Source organism: Eleutherodactylus coqui, chromosome 12 (assembly GCF_035609145.1).
Source record: "Eleutherodactylus coqui strain aEleCoq1 chromosome 12, aEleCoq1.hap1, whole genome shotgun sequence".
NCBI lineage: Eukaryota > Metazoa > Chordata > Amphibia > Anura > Eleutherodactylidae > Eleutherodactylus > Eleutherodactylus coqui.
Genome location: NC_089848.1, coordinates 95,347,099 through 95,372,469, shown reverse-complemented (window position 1 = coordinate 95,372,469; position 25,371 = coordinate 95,347,099). Strand labels below are relative to the sequence as shown.

The 25,371-nt window shown below is 48.4% G+C and overlaps 1 protein-coding gene across 3 annotated transcripts in view; it reads left to right on the top strand.

Moving 5' to 3' along the window:
- Positions 1–25,371, top strand: part of PRKAG2 (protein kinase AMP-activated non-catalytic subunit gamma 2) — a 318,286-nt gene that overhangs the window by 252,359 nt on the left and 40,556 nt on the right. For all 3 annotated transcript variants that reach the window (XM_066585251.1, XM_066585252.1, XM_066585253.1), the window contains one exon: positions 397–448. In XM_066585251.1, the coding sequence (XP_066441348.1) occupies positions 397–448 (52 nt within the window). The remainder of the gene's footprint in view (positions 1–396; positions 449–25,371) is intronic.

Sequence of the window (25,371 nt, the reverse complement as noted above, 5' to 3'; positions counted from 1 at the left end):
ATGCACGTACTAAATGCTTGGGACTTGGTGTGAGTCTTTCCCACACACTACACTCAGGGTGGAGCCGCCAGAAACCCCCTGTGCCAATATGGTGCGCAGTTTAGAGAATGACCCCCACCAGGTCTCCATAGTAACAGCCGGCGGCGGCTCTTGTTTGTGCGCTGCGGAAAAGGGGCGGAGCAACATGTAGTTCTTCCAGCCATTGGATAACGCAGTTTATGCCGTTCACCAATCAGAGGTGTTGCTTCTAGCTTGGCCAATAGGCGTCAGGTAAAGGTTAGAGACCCCGCCCCCGTGTAGTCAGGGCCGTCCCCCAGTGCTGTGTGTAGAGGGGAGCAGACGTGGGGCCGCCTCCTCCCTGTATGACCGCTCATCCCTGTCTCTCTCCCCGCACAGGCTCACGGCACCATCGAAGGCATGCTGGAGAAACTGGAGCTGGAGGATGAAGGTAGGAGCACATGGAGCTGCCATTATGTGTGTATACAGTGCAGCCTGTGGAGCTGCTGCAGTCCTGTATATGGGGCGCCCCCTGGGGCTGTCATCACCGTTCATGCATGTATATCGCACCTTATGGAGCAGTCATCATCATTATGTCCTGCACTGAGCTGGGAGCTGGAGCTGGAGCCGATGGCCCTGGAGGTCCCTGCCAACACTACCATTCTATGAATCTATTTATATATAATTAGTGCCCCCTATGGAGCTGCCTATCGTGTGTGTGTGTGTGTGTGTGTGTGTGTGTGTGTATATATGTATATGTGTGTGTATATATATATATATATATATATATATATATATATATATATATATATATACTGCACCCTATGGAGCTGTCATCCCTGTTGGTGTATAGAGAGAAAACCCTATGGGGCTGTCATCCCTGCTGGTGTGTATATATAGAGTGCCCCCTATGGGGCTGTCATCCCTGCTGGTGTGTATATATAGAGTGCCCCCTATGGGGCTGTCATCCCTGCTGGTGTGTATATATAGAGTGCCCCCTATGGGGCTGTCATCCCTGCTGGTGTGTATATATAGAGTGCCCCCTATGGGGCTGTCATCCCTGCTGGTGTGTATATATAGAGTGCCCCCTATGGGGCTGTCATCCCTGCTGGTGTGTATATATAGAGTGCCCCCTATGGGGCTGTCATCCCTGCTGGTGTGTATATATAGAGTGCCCCCTATGGGGCTGTCATCCCTGCTGGTGTGTATATATAGAGTGCCCCCTATGGGGCTGTCATCCCTGTTGGTGTATATATAGAGTGCTCCCTATGGGGCTGTCATCCCTGTTGGTGTATATATAGAGTGCTCCCTATGGGGCTGTCATCCCTGTTGGTGTATATATAGAGTGCTCCCTGTGGGGCTGTCATCCCTGTTGGTGTATATATAGAGTGCTCCCTGTGGGGCTGTCATCCCTGTTGGTGTATATATAGAGTGCTCCCTGTGGGGCTGTCATCCCTGCCGGTGTGTATATATAGAGTGCCCCCTATGGGGCTGTCATCCCTGCTGGTGTGTATATATAGAGTGCCCCCTATGGGGCTGTCATCCCTGTTGGTGTATATATAGAGTGCTCCCTATGGGGCTGTCATCCCTGTTGGTGTATATATAGAGTGCTCCCTGTGGGGCTGTCATCCCTGCCGGTGTGTATATATAGAGTGCTCCCTGTGGGGCTGTCATCCCTGCTGGTGTGTATATATAGAGTGCCCCCTATGGGGCTGTCATCCCTGCTGGTGTGTATATATAGAGTGCCCCCTATGGGGCTGTCATCCCTGCTGGTGTGTATATATAGAGTGCCCCCTATGGGGCTGTCATCCCTGTTGGTGTATATATAGAGTGCTCCCTATGGGGCTGTCATCCCTGTTGGTGTATATATAGAGTGCTCCCTGTGGGGCTGTCATCCCTGTTGGTGTATATATAGAGTGCTCCCTGTGGGGCTGTCATCCCTGTTGGTGTATATATAGAGTGCTCCCTGTGGGGCTGTCATCCCTGTTGGTGTATATATAGAGTGCTCCCTGTGGGGCTGTCATCCCTGTTGGTGTATATATAGAGTGCTCCCTGTGGGGCTGTCATCCCTGTTGGTGTATATATAGAGTGCTCCCTGTGGGGCTGTCATCCCTGTTGGTGTATATATAGAGTGCTCCCTGTGGGGCTGTCATCCCTGTTGGTGTATATATAGAGTGCTCCCTGTGGGGCTGTCATCCCTGCCGGTGTGTATATATAGAGTGCCCCCTGTGGGGCTGTCATCCCTGCTGGTGTGTATATATAGAGTGCCCCCTGTGGGGCTGTCATCCCTGCTGGTGTGTATATATAGAGTGCCCCCTATGGGGCTGTCATCCCTGCTGGTGTGTATATATAGAGTGCCCCCTATGGGGCTGTCATCCCTGCTGGTGTGTATATATAGAGTGCCCCCTATGGGGCTGTCATCCCTGCTGGTGTGTATATATAGAGTGCCCCCTATGGGGCTGTCATCCCTGCTGGTGTGTATATATAGAGTGCCCCCTATGGGGCTGTCATCCCTGTTGGTGTATATATAGAGTGCTCCCTATGGGGCTGTCATCCCTGTTGGTGTATATATAGAGTGCTCCCTATGGGGCTGTCATCCCTGTTGGTGTATATATAGAGTGCTCCCTGTGGGGCTGTCATCCCTGTTGGTGTATATATAGAGTGCTCCCTGTGGGGCTGTCATCCCTGTTGGTGTATATATAGAGTGCTCCCTGTGGGGCTGTCATCCCTGTTGGTGTATATATAGAGTGCTCCCTGTGGGGCTGTCATCCCTGCCGGTGTGTATATATAGAGTGCCCCCTATGGGGCTGTCATCCCTGCTGGTGTGTATATATAGAGTGCCCCCTATGGGGCTGTCATCCCTGCTGGTGTGTATATATAGAGTGCCCCCTGTGGGGCTGTCATCCCTGCTGGTGTGTATATATAGAGTGCCCCCTATGGGGCTGTCATCCCTGCTGGTGTGTATATATAGAGTGCCCCCTATGGGGCTGTCATCCCTGCTGGTGTGTATATATAGAGTGCCCCCTATGGGGCTGTCATCCCTGCTGGTGTGTATATATAGAGTGCCCCCTATGGGGCTGTCATCCCTGTTGGTGTATATATAGAGTGCTCCCTATGGGGCTGTCATCCCTGTTGGTGTATATATAGAGTGCTCCCTATGGAGCTGTCATCCCTGTTGGTGTATATATAGAGTGCTCCCTATGGAGCTGTCATCCCTGTTGGTGTGTGTATATAGAGTGCTCCCTATGGGGCTGTCATCCCTGTTGGTGTATATATAGAGTGCACCCTATGGGGCTGTCATCCCTATTGGTGTATATATAGCGTGCCCCCTATGGAGCTGCCATCCCTGTTGGTGTGTATATATAGCGTGCCCCCTATGGAGCTGCCATACCTGTTGGTGTGTATATATAGTGTGCCCCCTATGGCGCTGTCATCCCTGTTGGTGTCTATATAGAGTGCACCCTATAGAGCTGTCATTCCAATTGGTGTATATATAGCGTGCCCCCTATGGAGCTGCCATCCCTGTTGGTGTATATATAGAGTGCCCCCTATGGAGCTGCCATCCCTGTTGGTGTATATATAGAGTGCCCCCTATGGGGCTGTCATCCCTGTTGGTGTATATATAGAGTGCCCCCTATGGAGCTGCCATCCCTGTTGGTGTATATATAGAGTGCCCCCTATGGAGCTGCCATCCCTGTTGGTGTATATATAGAGTGCCCCCTATGGAGCTGCCATCCCTGTTGGTGTATATATAGAGTGCCCCCTATGGAGCTGCCATCCCTGTTGGTGTATATATAGAGTGCCCCCTATGGAGCTGCCATCCCTGTTGGTGTATATATAGAGTGCCCCCTATGGAGCTGCCATCCCTGTTGGTGTATATATAGAGTGCCCCCTATGGAGCTGCCATCCCTGTTGGTGTATATATAGAGTGCCCCCTATGGAGCTATCATCCCTGTTGGTGTATATATAGAGTGCCCCCTATGGAGCTGCCATCCCTGTTGGTGTATATATAGAGTGCCCCCTATGGAGCTGCCATCCCTGTTGGTGTATATATAGAGTGCCCCCTATGGAGCTGCCATCCCTGTTGGTGTATATATAGAGTGCCCCCTATGGAGCTATCATCTCTGTTGGTGTATATATAGAGGTCCCCCTATGGGGCTGTCATCCCTGTTGGTGTATATATAGAGTGCCCCCTATGGAGCTGCCATCCCTGTTGGTGTATATATAGAGTGCCCCCTATGGAGCTGTCATTAGCATTCTTGTACACATGCTGTGAAGCTGCCATCCTGGCTCTGCGCTGGTGGATCTGCTCTGGGCAGCAGCTACTGAGTTGCAGTACCTACCTCTGTATCTGTAGGTGGCCGGCTGTGAGCGGTGTGCAGTCAGTAAATAATACACAGGGGTCGGCCACAGGCCTGTGTTTGGTGGGCTGCCACTGATCCGTCACTGATCTGTCATATACACAAGGCCATCTGATAATCCACCACTGATCATCGCTCTGTCATATACACAAGGCCATCTGATAATCCACCACTGATCATCGCTCTGTCATATACACAAGGCCATCTGATAATCCACCACTGATCATCGCTCTGTCATATACACAAGGCCATCTGATAATCCACCACTGATCATCGCTCTGTCATATACACGGGGCCATCTGATAATCCACCACTGATCATCGCTCTGTCATATACACGGGGCCATCTGATAATCCACCACTGATCATCGCTCTGTCGTGTACACGGGGCCATCTGATAATCCACCACTGATCATTGCTGTCATGTACACAGGGCCATCTGATAATCCGCCACTGATCACTGCTCTGTCATATACACGGGGACATCTGATAATCTGACACTGATCGCTGTCATATACACGGAGGACATCTGATAATCCACCGCTGATTGCTGTCATATATACGGGGACATCTAATAATCCACCACTGATCGCTGTCATGTACCCGGAGGACATCTGATAATCCGCCACTGATCGCTGTCATGTACACAGAGGACATCTGATAATCCGCCACTGATCGCTGTCATGTACATGGAGGACATCTGATAATCCACCACTGATCGCAGTCATGTACACGGGGGGCCATCTGATAATCCACCACTGATCGCTGTCATGTACATGGAGGACATCTGATAATCCGCCACTGATCGCTGTCATGTACATGGAGGACATCTGATAATCCACCACTGATCGCTGTCATGTACACGGGGGGGCCATCTGATAATCTACCACTGATCGCTGTCATGTACACGGAGGACATCTGATAATCCACCACTGATCGCTGTCATGTACATGGAGGACATCTGATAATCCACCACTGATCGCTGTCATGTACACGGGGGGGCCATCTGATAATCCACCACTGATCGCTGTCATGTACATGGAGGACATCTGATAATCCGCCACTGATCGCTGTCATGTACATGGAGGACATCTGATAATCCACCACTGATCGCTGTCATGTACACGGGGGGGCCATCTGATAATCTACCACTGATCGCTGTCATGTACACGGAGGACATCTGATAATCCACCACTGATCGCTGTCATGTACATGGAGGACATCTGATAATCCACCACTGATCGCTGTCATGTACACGGGGGGGCCATCTGATAATCCACCACTGATCGCTGTCATGTACACGGGGGGGCCATCTGATAATCCACCACTGATCGCTGTCAGGTACACGGGGGGACATCTGATAATCCCCTCCTGATCGCTGTCATGTACACGGAGGACATCTGATAATCCACCACTGATCGCTGTCATGTACACGGAGGACATCTGATAATCCACCACTGATCGCTGTCATGTACACGGGGGGCCATCTGATAATCCACCACTGATCGCTGTCATGTACACGGGGGGCCATCTGATAATCCACCACTGATTGCTGTCATGTACACGGGGGGCCATCTGATAATCCACCACTGAACGCTGTCATGTACATGGAGGACATCTGATAATCCACCACTGAACGCTGTCATGTACATGGAGGACATCTGATAATCCACCACTGATCGCTGTCATGTACACAGGGACATTTGATAATCTGACACTGATTGCTGTCATGTACACGGAGGACATCTGATAATCCACCACTGATCATTGCTCTGTCATATACATGGGGACATCTGATAATCTGACACTGATCGCTGTCATGTACACGGAGGACATCTGATAATCCACCACTGATCATTGCTCTGTCATATACACAAGGCCATCTGATAATCCACCACTGATCATCGCTCTGTCATATACACGGGGCCATCTGATAATCCACCACTGATCATTGCTCTGTCATATACACAGGGACATCTGATAATCTGACACTGATCGCTGTCATGTACCTGGGAGCCATCTAATAATCTGCCACTGATCATCGCTCTGTATACCTATGTAACATATCCGTGTGCACACGGTATGCACTCCAGGTACACGTCTTGTAGCCAAGGTAGGTATAAAAGTGCGAAGTGGAAAAGGAAACCAGACTTCCCAGCCGCACGTTGTCCGTATGAACCCCACATCACAACATAGGTGAAAAACTGAACAGCTTGTTAAAAAAAATTGAGCCGAACCCAACCTTCACCAACACTGTCGGCTGGCGTACCGACTCAGAAGGGTGCCACCTTGTAGGAGTGAGCAGAAGAACAATTCTCTGTGGAAACCATTAAAAGTGATTCACTGACCAATTATAAAATCCATACAATCTGCTTTGTCAGATGTAGCAGAGTTGAGTTTGTCATTTGCCAAAATATTATCTGTATGTCTGAGAGAAGGTAAACCAACTACAATATATAATCTAGAATAACCGTCCGTCACACACGAAGCGGCCTGAACAGGGGCGACTCGGATCTGCTACATCTGTGGATCACTGTCACACTTAAATAGCTGAGAGCACTAAGCGAACATTCTGGCATAATGAGGTGCGCCAAACATTCCTGAGGGTCCCGCGGGCCGGATGACTTGACAGTTTTAGTTCCATCTCAGTTCATGCTGAGGTTATGAAGAGTCAGAATAACGAGCTGCGACCCTCAATAAATTGTTTGCTTGTGTTCGTCATTCGTTTTATGTGTAAAAGTCGGTCGTTCAGTCATTCGCGAACCATTCCCCGACGTTTACAAACTCCACGCCAGACCAATGACAGAATAAGCAAGCAATGGGGGGGGGGGGGGGGGGGGGGGAGTTTCTGAAGATCTCTGCCGTGCGGGATAAGTAATGTGTTATCCTCATAGATCGGACTTTTACAGATGTGGCAATACCAAATAGTGTTTTTTTTTAATTCTAAATATGGGGAAAGGTTTTTTTTTTTCTTTTTATACAGTAAAAACTTTTTTCACTTATTGCATTTTTTTATTCCTCTTACGGAACTTGAACTTGCGATCGTTTGATTGCTTATATCCTATACTGTAAAACCTAATTATACCAGTTTATGGTTCTTCTGAAGTCCTCCTATTAAGACAGGCTGCAGGCGCGTCTTAATAGGCAGAAAAACATGGCAGCTCAGAGGGCCTTCAGAAGGTCCTCGCTGTTATGTCGTGGAGGACGGGATGTTCAAGACCTCTGAACCATGATCAGGCACTTTAAATGCTGTCAGAATGGACAGCAGCATGTAAGGGATCGATAGCCATGATCAGCGTGAACGTTTATCTTGGCTTTTGCGGCTGGGTGTCAACTGCAAAGACAGTTTACTTTGGCCGAGTATGGAGTGGGCTCTGTTTCGGAGCCCATATTAAACATATATATATATAATATATGTGTGTGTGTGTATGTATATGTATATATGTATGTATGTATGTATGTATATGTGTGTGTATGTCCTGGGGTTGGAAGGGGATAATGGGAACCTTTTCCTTAAATGTCCGTTTTACTAAATATTTGTATTCCCTATGAAATAACAATTCTGGAGCATCTTTTTTTAGACCGCATGTCTTGTGCCGTTCCTCTGTTGTTCCTCCTGGAAATTTATGAGTAGATCGAGAAGCGAATGTTGCCATTCTCATGTCCTTACAAAGTCAGCACTGAATGGATAGTATCAGCGCATGCAGGGACCCCCCATCTGGTAGCATTCAATTCTCAGTTTGTTCATAAATTTCCAGGAGGCAAAACAGAGGAACGACACCATGCAGAATTCTAAGGAAAGATGCTTCAGAATTATTATATTGTGAGGAATGAAAGACATTTTAGGAGAGGAGACGGGGAATATGCAGCCGCTGCAGTAGTTATAGGAAGACCACTAGCAGTGGGGTTCCTTGATATACAAGGTGGTCTGCGCAAAAGTAGGCCGGCACCACACTCCTATGGAAGCAGACTAAAAGAAAAACTGTCTTTTGTGCACATAGCAACCAATCACAGCGCAGCGTTCATTCCTTATACTGCTGAGGTAAAAAGAAAGCTGTGATTGGTTGCTATGGGCAACAAAGACAGATTCTCTTATAGACTACTTACATAAGTGTGGGCTGCCGGCTTACATTTCCACAGCCCACTGTGCATTACACAGTGCGCCTCCAAACTGGCGGTAATGTGGGGGTTCTTATGTCTGTGAATCGACCGTTCATCTTTTGTAGGTGGCAGACGTCCGGCGGGTGCGGGGCCCTGTTCCCTTCCTTGCCCCCCCCCCCCCCCCGGCGGGTGCGGGGCCCTGTTCCCTTCCTTGCCCCCCCCCCCCCCCCCCCCCCGGCGGGTGCGGGGCCCTGTTCCCTTCCTTGCCCCCCCCCCCCCCCCCCCGGCGGGTGCGGGGCCCTGTTCCCTTCCTTCCCCCCCCCCCCCCCCCCCCCCCGGCGGGTGCGGGGCCCTGTCCTCCTCCGTCTGTATTTACAAGTCTGGACGCTGTGGTGTTCTATTCCCTCATGACAGGATGTTGGGTTTTCCTGCCGTCACTCCATGTGGCGGTTTTCTCCGCGTACAATATGGCACTTGTAGTCCTCGTACTACTTGGCCTTGTTTCTGTGAAGCGAGTGGGACTTCCACCTGGGTTCTCTCCGTACTGCGCAGGGAGGCCTCGGCCGGCACCATGAGGGAAGTATAAAGACTGCTCTCACAATCTCCTATATCCGTATTTACCAGAATGCGCCCCGTGGTTTGCTGACAACCCGGCGCTCCTCCAGCTCCCGATGGGTCTTATTCTCAGGATCTCCTCAGTGGTGCCCAGGTTGTATCACTGGTGGTCCTGTACACAGGGGGGTACGTGTGCCGGAGGTCGCCCTGACAGCCAAACCGATGCTAGGAAATCAACGTCATACGCATTTCTGCGCCCGAGAGTGAACTACTGCAAGTAAACATATGTTGAGTTATTCGCTGCCTCGCTTTGATTGGCGCAATCACATGAGGGCACGTAACTGCTGCAGCCAGCGCTGACATCAGACAGGCCAGCGATTGGTTGTAGTCGTCGTGTGCCGTAATCTAGGAGAGAGGAAGGCGCAAGAGAGGCGATTAACTTGTTTATTTTGCCGTGTAAAATGGGACATTATTAAGCCGGTCTCGCATGAATGGATTTGAGTTGCGGATTTCACGTTCGCCGTCTGCGCGAAGATTCGTGGTGAAATGCGGGCAATGAAAGGCATTTATTCTCCTTCACATCCGTGGGTATGAATTGCTAATTCCGAATGCGGAAGAAAAATTGCAGCATGCTCTATTTTACACGAATTCTGCGTGGATGGCTTTAATAGATGTCTGTGGATGCGAACCATCAGCAGCCTTTACGGAAATGGATAGAAAAGCCGGAATGCTGTCTGGAGGAGAGAGAGCTCTTTCTTCCGCGTGGGCAATACGCTGTGCATATGCATACATCTGCGTGGAACACAGCATGCACCCGCAGTCATTTGCAATAACTTAGCGCCATCTATCGCAGGTCTTCTGCTGCAGAATCTGTCCTGTTTGTGTGAGCCCGGCCTTACTGTGTGGGGCAGAAAACGTGGCTGCAGTGGGGTTCTCTTCCAGTGGGCCATTTTGGGGTATTTAGAGGAAATGTGTCATTCAAAAGTGACCTATTATGTAAATCACATTTTTATGTTAAAAAGCTATGTTAAAAAAGCTAAAATCCAGCATTTTTTAGACTGATCACAGAGCCTAAGGCTGCATGTCCACCGGCGTGATTCTGCCAGCGAATCATGCTTTCTGAAGCTTTCCATAGCGTTGCTATGGAAAGTGCAGCCACGGCGTCTACGAGCGGAAAATCATAGCGATTCTCTGCTTGCCGGATTCAAATCGCAGCATTCTGCAATTTGCCACGATTCTCCGCGATGAGCCGATCTGTCAGGTAGGCTCAGTACGGAGAACCGTCAGCTGTCTCCACTCCCCGGCAGAGGATATCACTACGCCCGTGGACAGGCAGCCTAATACTAGTCTGACACTTTCTGATCTGTAGAGAAAACTTTTCAGCCGTCATTGCCCTAACTTCACAGGCAGGATTACACTGCGTGGGGATGCCCATATGTAGAGAACACAGGATCCACCATTCACTATAGGCGATCACCTGTGACTATTTACTCCACCCTCCCTGCACCAGAGATTACAGAGCATGTCTACAATAGTCTGCCATAGAAGTCAATGTGCCCACTGTGTGACTGGCCCATGAAGCTGCTGTAAAGCATCTGTTAAATGTAGTTTAGGAAAGATTGCTGCCCCCCATAGCCATGTACAGTCAGGAAATAAAAACAAATTAGGAAATTGTTTCACTACCTGGTTTTAATTTAATATGTAAATATTTTGATGACGTAGTCCCTTTAAGCGCCCGACCGTCGCCCCAGCAATTATGGCTCCCATGCTTTCACACAGCAGTGGCGATCGCACAGCGGACGGAGGCGGAGCCAGCCACAGTAAGCAGGCAGTCATTCATAGATGAGGCATGGCCTGTTTACACAAGCTGATCGGCATTTGATTTTTCTGCTTGCAAAAACAGAGCGGCTAATTATAAGCAAACCAAACATTGCTTGTGGTTCAGCCACGTGCATGACACAGCGATAATCTGAATTCCGTGCATAAGGACCCTTACGTGGGTACTGTTGTACCTTGCCACCACCGGAAGCAAGGGGCTGAAAGGGCTTTGCTGGAGTCAACGCCCCCTAGCTTCCAATTGTCTGTTAGTTTGGCAGCGAGGAAATTGACAGCGGGGCAAGCTTGTTTGGCTGCTGTATCGGGGTGTCCCCACCCGGGGTGGATTTGCTGTAGACTTCCCACACGGAAAATACACAGCATTTAATGTAGCAGCAAATCCGGCCGGTGTGGACATACCCCAAGGGGTGTTCACACATCTCAGCCCTGACCATAGGCACAAGATAAAGTCACCAATGTTGGGCTCACCTCCCGACATCTCGGCATACATCTAGCACTTAGTTACTCGCTTGAATGAGATTCTATTAAGATTCTCTAATGCCCAGGAGCTTTTTTGTAATTGAAGAAAGTCCAGCGCTCCTGGACATGGCGACATGGGAAGAATGACTCTGGACGTCTAGATGAGGGAGTAAATATGTGCCCTGCATGCATGCATGGCACCAGCTCTCCGCATAACTACTTGTAGGGTTTGTGTATTGCCGCTATAGGCCATAGCCGTGTTCTAGTGTGTTTTATGTATTAGCTGGTGTGTATATATAGACGCGGAAAGTGATATGGCGGACAAGCTGCCGATGCAATCTTCAGGTTACCTAATTCCCGCAATGCATTGCTAATGTTAGACTACCAGTGCACTATACTCGTCATCTGATTGGCCAGAGCTGCTCACATTATCCGCAATGGCCAATTAGAAGACCGTGTGCATTAGAAAATTGCTGCAGCCATCTTGGACACCTAAAAATGGGGACCGGAATTTGGCAGCTCATAGAGAAAAACAACTTCAGGTAATATACCTCCCTCCCCCTCCTGTCCCAGGACTGAAATCTCTGACACAATGTTTGGCTGCAGCAGCCTGTAAAGTCCCATATAGAGGCTGCTGCAGCTTGCAATGACAGAACTCAGAACTCGATCATAGAGTTCTTTCATTGACCGCAGCAGCCTGTGATGTCCCGTATAGAGGCTGCTGCAGCTTGCAATGGCTGAGCTCCGCGCTCGATCATGGAGTTCTTTCATTGACCGCAGCAGCTTGTGATGTCCCGTATAGAGGCTGCTGCAGCTTGCAATGACTGAGCTCAGCGGTCGATCATGGAGTTCTTTCATTGGCTGCAGCAGCCTGTGATGTCCCGTATAGACGCTGTTGCAGCTTGTTAACATTCCTTTAAATCTTGGTGGTTGGACCCGATGACCCTGGAGGTCCCTTCCAACCCTACCATTCTATGATCTTCACTCGCTGCCCACTGCTCGCTCGGATGAGTCAGTCTCTGAACCTCCTGTCTTCATTCATTAATGGCTATCGTTGCGCAGTGCGGCTTATCAATATGCTGGTGTGCATCCAAGGAACGCCCCGAGGTTCATCTCTTGTGAAGAGCTGAGTTAGGTGAAAGTGCAGCCTTATTTACTGACTCGTCAATGTATATAGATCCCAGGCAGGAGACAATTGGCACATAGTACAACTTTATGTGCGATCGATGGGTGGAGGAGGCTGCATTATAGAGTAGCGATCCCTGTAGAACACGCTCATAAACGGCGCAGCACGGCCGCCGCCTGTGTGATTTATTAGCTAGGATTGAGGTCTCCTAATTTTTTTTTTTTTTCTAAAAAGACAAAACTACTCCCCCCCCCCCCCCCCGCCCCCCCAGAAATGTGTATGTATTGTCACGTCTCATGATCTTACTTTTTGTGTACGTACTCCTCACAACATTGACACCATTATTACATGGCCGTTGGAACGCTTGTTTTGGGGTCTGTTTTTTTTCTTCTGAGAACTTGCTGAAGAAGGAGCGGCATAACCAGAAACGTGCGACCACGTTTTGAAAAAGCCTAAAATCGCTGGGTGCGAGGTCAGGTGATCAGGGAGCACGGGGGACCACTTCAACATTGTAAAAAAAATGAGGAGACCTTGAAACTTGAAGGCACCTTGTATGTAGTCTACTGCCTAACCAGAGTATTAGCGGAGGATGGTTTAGGGCCGTGTATAATCCTAGAAATGGTCAACCATTTCCAATCTTCGGGGGTCTGCTGTTTGAGACCCCCTGCTCATCAGGAGCGTTGGATGAGGTTTGTGACATCTCGTTCATTTGTCACATGGCCTGAGAGCACCCATTCAAGTGAATAGATGTAGCTGCTATACCAGGCATGGGGGGCCACAAAATGTACGGCACTGTGTCTGCTATGCATCAAAGTGTCTGCTGTGCTGCCCTGAGTGCCTTGGCAGCCTCAAACAGCTGATCTGCGGGGGTCCTGAACAGCCAATCCCAACCAATTGGATACTGATGACCTATTCTGAGTGTAACTCCTAACCCCTTTAATCTAAATCTGGATATTGGGGGAACTGAATGTATTAAGGGGGTTGTCCATAGGATTAGTCATAAATTTGAGTGCTGGGGTCACTAGAGCGGCGGTCCGCAACCCCTCCTTGTCCTCGCTGCACAACCATACTTAGGACACATTTGTATAGCATGGGGCTGCGGTGGAACATGTTTGGTGTCTCTGCGTTCGGTCTATGACACTGATGAAGACAGCGGAGTATAGCGCTTGAATAATGTGTCAGCCCCATAAATGGTGAGTAGAGTGGGGGATCCTATGGTCAGTTCGTGATCTTGGGTGTAGGATGGTCTGGGGGATGACATTTATTTCTTGGATTTACAAATTATCCGATGTCCTTTTTTCTGCTGAAAGACGGCACTTCTTGCTGGATTAAAGTGAACCCGTCACATTATATATACAGTCTGATCAGCAGACTGCATGGAGCCGGAGGAGCTGAGCAGATTGATATATGGTTTGTGGGGAAAGAGTCAGTAGAACTTGTTTACTGATGAAATCTCTGATCCTTCTGGGACTGGGAGTCCAGTGGGCGGTGCTTCTAGTGGTAGGACCACCCACTGGACTCTTAAACCCAGAATGAGCAGAGATTTAATCAGTAAACTGAATCTTCTCCCTAAAAACTATATATCAATCTGCTCAACTCCTCCAGCTCTATAACATGAGATATAAGGGGTACAAAGTTAGGCAGGTAGACTTGCTTTACTTACTCTTGCATTACTTTTCCTGCGTGTTCACGATTCTTGCGTGTAAATTACCAGGACTGGTATGCAAGTAATGTAGCAGAACATAACTTCATGTTATGGTTTGTTCAGGTGACGGTGGAGTACCCGGACATAAAAGTGGAGACTGTACACAGCAGAGTCTGGAGTAATCCCAGTAAATCAGATTGCCGCCCCCTCTTTTTGCTGAGCGCTGCCCACTTTTTTTAGCGTAAAAGGGACAAAAGTTGCAAATCGTGGTTTGTAAAACGTGATACATTTGCCTCTTTTTGTTTTTGGTTCTGCCAAGATTCTGGAAAATTGTGGGAGAAGTCCCACCAATGTGCTGCTTGTAAGAAGCAGGACTGCAGTTTATTGGCTGCTTTGATGTTAATAGTGAGCAGAAAAATGCTGCAAATTACAGTAATAAAGAGAAATTCCTTCAACAAGGCTGCACTAGAAGCAGAAGTAAATGACCTGCGGGGTCCGACCTCTGATGCAAGATGAGACCCCGCTGTGCTGGTTCTACTGGATTCCTATGCCCTGTAAGTAAGGGGTCAGCTTAAGATTTAATTAAGTGTGTCCATATTTAGTTCCTCCTCTTGTAACTTATCTAGATGAGTAAAATGTCCTGCACTGACCATATTGTACTAAAACCGAGGCCCTGACTAATGCCAAAACCTCAACTTTGCTTCAGACAGACAGAGTTAACTGTCATAGCTGCCTGCCACCACCACTAGGAGGAGCTCCTTGTGTACAGATGTACTCCGTGTAGCCGCCACTAGGAGGAGCTCCTTGTGTACAGATGTACCCCGTGTAGCCGCCACTAGGAGGAGCTCCTTGTGTACAGATGTACCCCGTGTAGCCGCCACTAGGAGGAGCTCCTTGTGTACAGATGTACCCCGTGTAGCCGCCACTAGGAGGAGCTCCTTGTGTACAGATGTACCCCGTGTAGCCGCCACTAGGAGGAGCTCCTTGTGTACAGATGTACCCCGTGTAGCCGCCACTAGGAGGAGCTCCTTGTGTACAGATGTACCCCGTGTAGCCGCCACTAGGAGGAGCTCCTTGTGTACAGATGTACCCCGTGTAGCCGCCACTAGGAGGAGCTCCCTGTGTAGAGATGTACCCCGTGTAGCCGCCACTAGGAGGGGCTCCCTGTGTAGAGATGTACTCCGTGTAGACGCCACTAGGAGGGGCTCCCTGTGTAGAGATGTACTCCGTGTAGCCGCCACTAGGAGGGGCTCCCTGTGTAGAGATGTACTCCGTGTAGCCGCCACTAGGAGGGGCTCCCTGTGTAGAGATGTACTCCGTGTAGCCGCCACTAGGAGGGGCTCCCTGTGTAGAGATGTACTCCGTGTAGCCGCCACTAGGAGGGGCTCCCTGTGTAGAGATGTACTCCGTGTAGCCGCCACTAGGAGGGGCTCCCTGTGTAGAGATGTACTCCGTGTAGCCGCCACTAGGAGGGGCTCCCTGTGTAGAGATGTACTCCGTGTAGCCGCCACTAGGAGGGGCTCCCTGTGTAGAGATGTACTCCGTGTAGCCGCCACTAGGAGGGGCTCCCTGTGTAGAGATGTACTCCGTGTAGCCGCCACTAGGAGGGGCTCCCTGTGTAGAGATGTACTCCGTGTAGCCGCCACTAGGAGGGGCTCCCTGTGTAGAGATGTACTCCGTGTAGCCGCCACTAGGAGGGGCTCCCTGTGTAGAGATGTACTCCGTGTAGCCGCCACTAGGAGGGGCTCCCTGTGTAGAGATGTACTCCGTGTAGCCGCCACTAGGAGGGGCTCCCTGTGTAGAGATGTACTCCGTGTAGCCGCCACTAGGAGGGGCTCCCTGTGTAGAGATGTACTCCGTGTAGCCGCCACTAGGAGGGGCTCCCTGTGTACAAATATATACTACCACTAGGGGGACTTGTTTATATACAAAGTTATGCATTCACCACGACTAGGCGCAGCTCCCTGTATACAGATTTTAGGCCTCATTCACACACGCTTATTTTCTGTCCTTATCAAGTCCATATTTTTTACAGACTTATTACGAACAGCACACAACACTAGTGCTTCGCATTTGTTTACTCAACTTTTGTTTTTTAAGTACTTATTTTATGTATGAAAAATATATATATATTTTAAGCATGTCTTATTTTGGGCAGTGTTTACAAAATTGCCCGTTCAAGTCCATGGGATCTCTAAGAAAACAAAAGCAAAAAACCCCATGTGAACATACATGTGATAGGCATATTTGCTGAGTTTTTTGTATATGTTGCTACGAGATGGTATGAAAAAAATTAGGTCGATGTGCCCGCTTTGAGTATTTTTAATTTTGTTTTGCGCACATAAAAAACGCAGTGAGTATGGATGTAACATGCGTGTAAAAAAATAAAATAAATTAAAATTATATCTGCATGGGCACTAAATACGCATATATACATGCTGTGAAAACTATGCAATTTTCATGCACCAAGACTGTATACGCCATGTGAATGAGGCCTTATGCCACACCACCACTGGGGGAGCTCACTGTAAGCGCTGTGCAATAAGTTGGCGCTATACAAATAAAGATTATTATTATACAGATATATGTAAACACTATGACTAGAGGTGCTCGCTGTATTCACATTTATATAGCCACCATGACCAGGAGTTCACTGTATACTGACTTATGCAGCCACCACTAGGGGGAGCTACTTGTATACAAAAATATAGGGTCACCATTAGGGTGAGAAGCTCCCTGTATAAAGATTTATGTAGCCACCACCACTAGGGGGAGCTCTCTGTACATGAATGCATACTGCCAATACTACTAGGATGAGCTCCCTGTATATAGACATATACAGTTCTTATCTAGCGCCATAGTAATTGTGACTACAATAAGGGCATGTTCACACGACTGTGTGGGCAAATACGCTCTCCGCAGCAAAATGGCGCATGAACGAGGCTTGAGCTAGATTTGCACGCGTATCTATGCATATTACAGTTCCTTTTGCGCACGCATGGTCAATTCATGCAGGAAAATAGAGCAGCTCCTACTTTTTTGTGCAGGGAATGCACTGGCTAAAAAGTTTAAGAACGAACCCGTTGAAATCAGTGGGTTCTAATCTCTGATTTTGCGCACGTATATTTTACGGACGCAAAAAACACGTGCAAATATGGTCGTCTGAAGAGTCACTAAAGCTGCCCCTCCCTCAACTGTGAAGAAAGTGCTCTATGGGCATAGGAGACTGATAAGGAGGTCATGATCCCTACACAACCCCGGGCCACCAATTACCAGGCTGATGACACATGTGTCAATGACCTTTAACTCTAGTCTTCGACTTATTGACTTCAGCTGTAACTTCCGCCTTCCATTATGCGATTGCTGCGGCCGGAGACCTTTCAAAAATCACCACGTTGTACAATTGTAGTGCGCTGATTATGCCAGATATCGGTCTTCTAAAGATCAGGTTTCAGCAAATGGAATCAGAGCATCTTCCTAGGGGGGCGCCATTCACATAGCATATCTGTGTACGCTATGGGGTTTCTGTCTTAGAGTCACCTATGCTGATGGGACCCCAATATGGTCTCTGCTTTGCAATGTTTCTCTAATTTTTGGAGGATAATATTGAATAATGTAGTTTGACTAATATAAACAGTTTCGTCTGAATACTCTTCGGCTATTTCAGACTGAATCCCACGGGCGTACCGAATCTGCAGCCTCAGACCGGGCTCACACGGGCAGATTGGTATTGTAGATTCCGCGATCCACTGTTAAACGCTGGCATTGAAAGGGATGCATTTTTAATTTTTTTTTTTTTCCCCCCCTTCCTCCGTACACACTTGCGGAAACGGATGGCGTATTCCATGAGCGAAAGAAAAATTGCAGTATGCCCTATTTTACTGTTGAGTTTTTTTCCTTACGAGGAATCGCCCAAAAATAAGACATGCAGAGACTTTTTAACCCTTTCCAATCCAATTTGTATCTTGGTTTTCCTAGGGGGCTTACTTTTTTTCTGCTGTTATACAACGGCGCTATCTGCTGGCTAAAGCCAGTACTGCATGAGGTGACACGTTGGATAGGCTCCGACAGCAGAGAGGCCTGCAATATACAGTAAGAGAACCCCGAGGAACGTCTTCCAACATCGAAGCCGTACAGCCTTAAATCATAATATCTTCAGGGGTCAGACAGTGGATTGGAAAGGGTTAAATCTCACAGCATCAGTGTAAAATCAATGTGTTATTCACACACACGAGTTCTACCCATATTGCTATCAGACAGAACTCGTCAGTCTGAACTCGTCGTAAGTAGGGTCTATCATTGGATCTTCAGCTGGATGAATACCTAGTTGTTGGAGAGTGGCGACGCAGGACGGGGCTACCAGACGTCACCGGGCCGCTCTATTCACATCGCTCCATCAGAGATCTTATGTGCCATTTAGTGCCGGTTTCTCCACTCATTGACGCCTTCGGCAGAATAAATACCGGCTTGTGTGGGCCAGCGGTCACGTCCCTTGTCACTTGGCTCGTGGTCGGATGATTGATCTGCCTGAACAGTTTCCTCTTTTTGCCTGTAGTTTTATAAAGAAGCTTTCTATGGTATAAATAGGTAAATACACTGACTGTTCTATTCAGCAGACCCGGGGAACGGCCGAGGGACATCTGAAGCGTAAACCTACGTGTAAAGAGAAAAAAGGGCCTTATTGTTGCACCCCCCCCCCCCGCTTCCTCATAGAGAGTAGTCAGTACGGGGGCGCAGTGCTGCTCTGATACCAGCCGCATGGATAGAGGGGTCTTCAACTCAACTTCTAGTTTCGGGATATTGCAGATTATTTTGTATTTCTGTGGTTTAAGCTACCGGAGCGCTGAGATTTCTGGGCCATGAGATGTTCCACTAGATCACAAATCTGGACCGCAGTCTAGTAACCAGCTAAAGAGACTCCTGTTCTGGAGATCTTGGCGTGACCGTATGACACTCAGTCATCCATTTATTTTTGGTCAGTCTTTGCTTATTAACCCTTAAGGACGGGGAACCACGTTCCAGTGGTAGCCCTTTTTTATTTTTTTCTTATCTTGACACATTAGGGCTCACTGACATGGATGTATGTAGTCCATGTATCTTTCACATCCATCATACGAAGTAAATGCACTTGTAACGTACCCAAAAATACACCTATAGTACTTGGGCCACATAAGCCTGTGTGAATGAGCCATAGTAGGCGCTATTTTTTGGTATTGTGGTAGGTGGGATTTGGATAAGAAAAGGTTAACACAAGTAAGATGGTGTTGTAAAAAGGAGGGCAGAAGTATGCCCATTTTTGGGCAAGCAGTGAGACAGTTGTAGGGTTAAACAGTTATGGCTCACGTTTATATCAATGAGAGACAAGCTTGCAGTTACAAGTGACGGCCACTACAGAGACTTCTGCTCCGACCCCTGTGTATTTGCGGCGCTGTCAGCGGGCGCACAATCAGCTGATCGGTCGGGGTGCAGAGCGACAGACCCCAACCAATTAACTATTAATGACCAATCGTATTTTCCCCGGATAACCCATTTAAGAGCTGATTCACACAAGCGTAAATATGCGTATTATGTGCACAGTTTTTCGCGTGTGTATTATATGTGTTGAATAGAACTCATTGATATAACTTGAGTGTATATTTCACGCGATGTGCGATCGCGTTAAAAAATACTTTGCTTGCCCTATCTTGGTGTAATGCGTACTGTAGAAGCCCATTGAAATAAATTGGCATGTGCAAATATCAGCAAAATACACAGGAAACCCGCATATTTGCGGTGTAGTTTTGCACAAAATTAATGTAATTCTGTGTGCTTTTACGCTGCATATTTACGCAAGTGAAGAGACTGCCGATGGGAAGAAAAACGCACGGCAACAGTGTTTTTCGGCCCGTAAATACGCTGCGTATTCATGGACTAAAATATGCGCCCAAAGTGTGCAGGAGTCTCAGAGGTTCCAGAATGAATGAGGCACTGGTCAGGCATGCCCGCCAATACTTCAGTCCTCCCAATGGGACCACCAGCAGTCCTGTAAAAATGAAATGTGATTGCTCCCAGCAAGAGAAACCAAGTAACCTTGTAGATATGATACCTTTTAATGGTTAACAAAAATACATGATGTTACAGCGAGCTTTTCAACCTCTCAGAATCCTTCCTCGGACCTTATGGAATAGAAGCGAAGAGGCATGCATGAATGAATATATAAAATACACACACATACTTATGACAAGACACAGGTGAAAATGAATGAATGGAGCAGGGAAAGTTGCTTGACCACTGTACTATTCATTCAGGGTACACAGAACTACGGTATTTTGATCAGTGAGGGTCCTAGCAGTTGGACCTAGGGTTGCCACCCTAATCACCCAAAAATACCATCTGAGGGGGCATGGTTTAGGGGTGCTAAATAGCGTGACTTATGATATATGTTTTTACCTCTGTTATTCTAGTTGCCCCAGTAGTGATGGGTCCTTCTTAGAATTGAGCGGACATACTCTGCCGAGCTTGATGCTCGTTCCCCACCCTAGTTTTTGGCTCCTCCCCGCTGTGATGTGCCTGGTATGGCCCCTTCCTGCCGTGACGCAGCACGCGTCAATGGCAAATTTGGGGGCGATAGAGGGAGAGAGGCAGAAAATCCCACAGCCCCCCCCCCAGAAATCTTGTGGAAAGCCTTCCCTGAAGAGTGGAGGTCCTAATGGGGGCAGATGCCATATTAACGCCCGGGGGTTTAGAGTGGGATGCCCAAGACGTTTCGGTATAATGGTCAGGTGTGAGAGTTAGTGGCTGAGGCACCCACATTAAGGCTGGAATCACACGGCGGTATGTGAGTTGCAATCTCAGACGTAACTCGCATCGGAGGCCACAACGTTACCGGGCGGTGTGCCGCCCGATCTGCTGGGACAGAGGATATTGCATGTCCGACTCTTGTCTGAGATGGGCAGAATACAACCCTCGGTCCGTGTATAAACACACGTAAAAAATGACCTTATTAAGTAAATAGATGAGATGTAGACATGCACTCCTCTATTGTTGTTGCAGTCGCCTCCCCTCCCCCATCCTAATTTTGCCTTGTTGCTCTGTTTTCCGTGTAAACCGTCATCCGCTATTTATACGGGTTTTTCTTGGAACGTCGTTGTGGTATTTTTTCTTAGACTTCTATAATTATTCCTCGTTACTGATGATGAAACTAGAGAGAGCGGCTGCTGCGGCCCCGGATGACAAATGCTTTCATTAGATGAGAGAACCCGTCTTAAAAACCATTTAATTTGTGCCACCCGCTCCGCGCAGATCCCTTAATCCCGCTCCGAGGACAGCTGCTTTATAAATGGCCGGCTCTGACTGTAAGTTTTGATTTTTGTGACCGTAGCATAGGTTTGCGCTGCGCTAATTCCATAATGTGTGCATCCGGCCTTGAGGGGGGAAAAATGCAGTTTTTCATAAAGTTTTTATGAGCCAAAGTCGCAAGTGGATCCGGGGAATATGAAGGATGTCTTCCTGCCAGATCTGTTCCTGAAAGTGCACTCCAATGGTTGAAACTCTCACCTTCAAGGTTCATTCACACGGGCGAGCGCGATATTGGTCCGAGAAAATCAGACCGACCTCGCGCTTGTAAAATCGCAGGGTTCACGGTGTGTGCGTTGGGATTGGCCAAAGCTTCGCTTTTTTTTTTTTTTTGCACATTTTCTATATGCTTGAAAATTGCTTGTATTTTCAGTAGCAGAAATTTTAAAAAATGTGTATTGCAACTTTGTTTTTCTCACCCACTGGAAATAGCAGGCGAGATTTCAGTCACCTCACAGAAAAATCGCGGCGTGTTCTAGTTTTCTGTCTCGCGGCACCGTTGTGAGAGAGAGGTCGCAGATGTAAGTAGACTTGTTGAAAACAATGGGGTCTATTTCAGTGTGAATTTTATAAATCTTGCAAAACGCAAAACTTGCGCGAGAAAGTCGCTCGTGCGAATGCCCCCTACGCAGCATGACTCGCTACATGCCAGCAGCTGCTGCCACCTCCAAACAGATGCGATGCAGGAGCGCCTCCGTGAGCAATGGAAACAATGAAAACAAAGGTTTGGTACAATGGATACAAGTACAACGAGGACAAGAGAACTTTGAGCGTTGATAAAAAACAAACAACCATCCGGGAATGAGGATTGACGAGTTTATTTTGTTACACCCCAACACATTACTGATGCCCCTATTGACTGCCGAGCTGCTGGTCAGATGATTTAGAAGTGGCATCACCTGAGCAGCGGCCCAACAGTAGTCGTATAGTGTAAACGCTGCCAGTGATTGATCAGCGGACGATAATTTGTTCGGTTATTATTTTTTGTTCATTTTAGGCAGGCCCGAAAAGGAAATTACGATCGGCCCGTGTTACACTCGCAATGCTTTATCTGTGAACGGCAGCCCGTTTACTGTGAATGGAGGTGGTGGCCCAGAAGGATCTCAGGCCCATCCGTCTTTATTGACTGAGCAATCATTGATCCTGTATGCAAGCAAAGCAGTGATAATCTGCCCGGTTTCAGCAGCGCTGGCATGTGGTATGCCAGCGTTTTGGCTGCTGAAAAAAAACAAAAAAAACAACTCAACATGCAGGTGCCGTCGGGAGCCCCCACGCCGCTATCTGGGCAGGATGCCGGGCACTTGTCACGTCGACAGAGGATCTTTTACTATTAACAGGGATTGAATTCCCCGCCTCCAGGAAGTGATTGCTCTGATTGGCTGAGTCGGCTGTCACTCAGCCAATCACAGCCAGCGCTGAATGCACCAATCACAGCCATTAAATGGCTGTGATTGGTGCATCCAGCGCTGACACTGATTGGCTGAGTGACAGCCGACTCAGCCAATCACGGTCAGCGCTGGATGCACCAATGAGAGCAATCTCTCACTGGGAGGCGGGGAATTCAATCCCTGTCACTAGTAAAAGATCCTCTGTCGGCATGACAAGTGGCCAGGATCCTGCAAGGAGCCCTGGAGAGTCCCAGACAGCACCAGCTTGGAGAGGATTCCTTTTTTTTTTTTTTTTGGTAGTGCCACTAGCGCTTGCCTTTAGCGCTGCCAAAAACATGGTACCACGTTGTGCCACGTTTCCAGCAGCTCTGAAACCACTGCCCATTCATTTCAATGGGCGACACAGGACTGAAAGCGGCCGAAGATAGAACATGTATCGCTGTCAGAGCGCAGTATGGAAGACGCTGCATTTTGACGTTTTTGTGAGCAGCCCCATTGAAATGAATAGGAGCGTTGTACAGCGTTTAGCGCAGCGCTGAAAAAGCAGAACTAAACGCTGTACAAAAACCTCTGTGAGGAAGGCCTTAAGGTCCTTTTACACCAGCCGATAAATTGTCCAGATTCCCACATCCAGCAGGAATCTGAATGATTATCATTTATTGTAAATGCATGCAGTATTGAGATTCAGAATGCAGGACACTGAATGATGGATCGGCCCGCTCCTCTATGAACGACTGTCTGTCCACTCCACTTCCATTCATTAGCGATGAGGTCATGTGTCCCTTTGGTCAGTAATGTCATTGGTTAAGAACGGGAGCAGCGGCGGGGGACCGGCCCCGTCAGAACAGGAGCAGCGGCGGGGGACCGGCCCCGTCAGAACGGGAGCAGCGGCGGGGGACCGGATGCATTGAGTGCTATAGCAGTGTGCTCATATTTGCTTCCTCTAGGTGCCGGTAAGAGTGGAGTTGAGTCTACTTTTACCAGCACCCCTTTCTGGAGCCGGTGGCACTGCATAGGGTTTTCGTTGTCTACAAGCTTGAAGACCTATACGTTTCTATAGGAGATGCAGAAACAAAGCCGTTCACTCAACATTCTATAGTTCCTCTATGTTAATCTGCACAAAAAAGTGGCTTCAGAAAGGCCCATCGCCTTTAAGAAAACACCTCTCTATAGACATTCCTCAGGGCTAAGCAGGTTCAGTGTGAGCTGCTGAAAGCCGTACAGCCCGCTTACCCGCCTTGTGCCAGCCGCATTCCAGCTGAACACACAACAGCCCTGCAGCTATGTATGTCAGCATGCCGGGTGTGTATAGGGATGTAAAGGAAAAACGCCTCCTACTGACTGGACCATGGCGGATAGATCTGATGATTTAGCCAGCAGAACAGCGTAGAACCTGCAGGTAGTCCTACAAGTCTAACAAAAAGTCTGTGAAAAGTTTTGTCTGCCATCGTGTGAAAAGTTTAGAAGTTTCAGGAACGAGAAAATATAGATTTTTTGCTTCCTAAATGCAAAATTAAAGCCTCATGTCCACGGGAAAATTAAGAATTAAAATCTGGAGCGTTTTTCCCGCACGCGGATCTGCGCCCCATAGGGATGCATTAGTTAAATACCTGCGGATGTAGTTATACCTGCGGCTGTCACTTTTCCCTGCAGGCGCGGGTCCCGCGTGCAGGAAAAAATCCGGACGTGCAGGTCTCCTGCGGGGACGGCTCTCGAAGGCATCTATTGAAGCCTATGGAAGCCGTCCGGATCCGCGGGAGACCCGCGCCTGAATTAAACTCGCCTGCTCCGGACGGTACGGGTCTTCCCTTCTTCGCGGCCCGATCTTCCTTCTTCGCGGCCGGAGGATGTGCCCGGCGCATGCGCGCTGCACGCAGCCGCCGTGCCGAGCACATCCACCGGGCCGAAAAAAAAAAGATCCGGCCGCGAAGAGGGAAAGACCCGCACCGTCCACAGCAGGTGAGTTTATTTTTATTTTAATGCCTCATGTCCGCGGGGCAGGAGGGACCCGCTCCGGGATTCTCCATGGAGAATCCGTAGCGGGCCTGATTTTCCCCGTGGACATGAGGCCTAAGTGTTTTTTGGAACTTGGAGAAAAAAAATTCTATGACTGCTCAATGTTGTAAAATTAAAGAAATAATCTGTACTTACCTCCTTATGGCATCGAAGTTGGCAGTGATCGTGCGCTGTTCATTATGCACCCGCCTACTCAGCCAGTCATAGACTTCAGTGGGGATCATGCCATGAACGGGATTATCTGAGTGGTCATGTTTATAATGAATCATCGGCATCCTTTGCCCGTGTGATCCTGTTTATTTGCATGGGAGGTCCAGCAATTGGAACAAAATTTGTGCCGTATTGTGGAATTTAAGGTACTTTTACACGGGACGACTATCATCTGAATAAACGGTCGAAAGAGAAAATTCTAACGATGGTCTTTCAGTAAAACCTGGCTATGGACAGGGTAACAAGTGATAAGTTGCTTACTAGTTGATAGTCATTTCAGTTTACCAAAAAGTAGCCGCTAGTTGATCAAAAGTCATCTGGTTGTAAAGCCAGCCGTTCATAT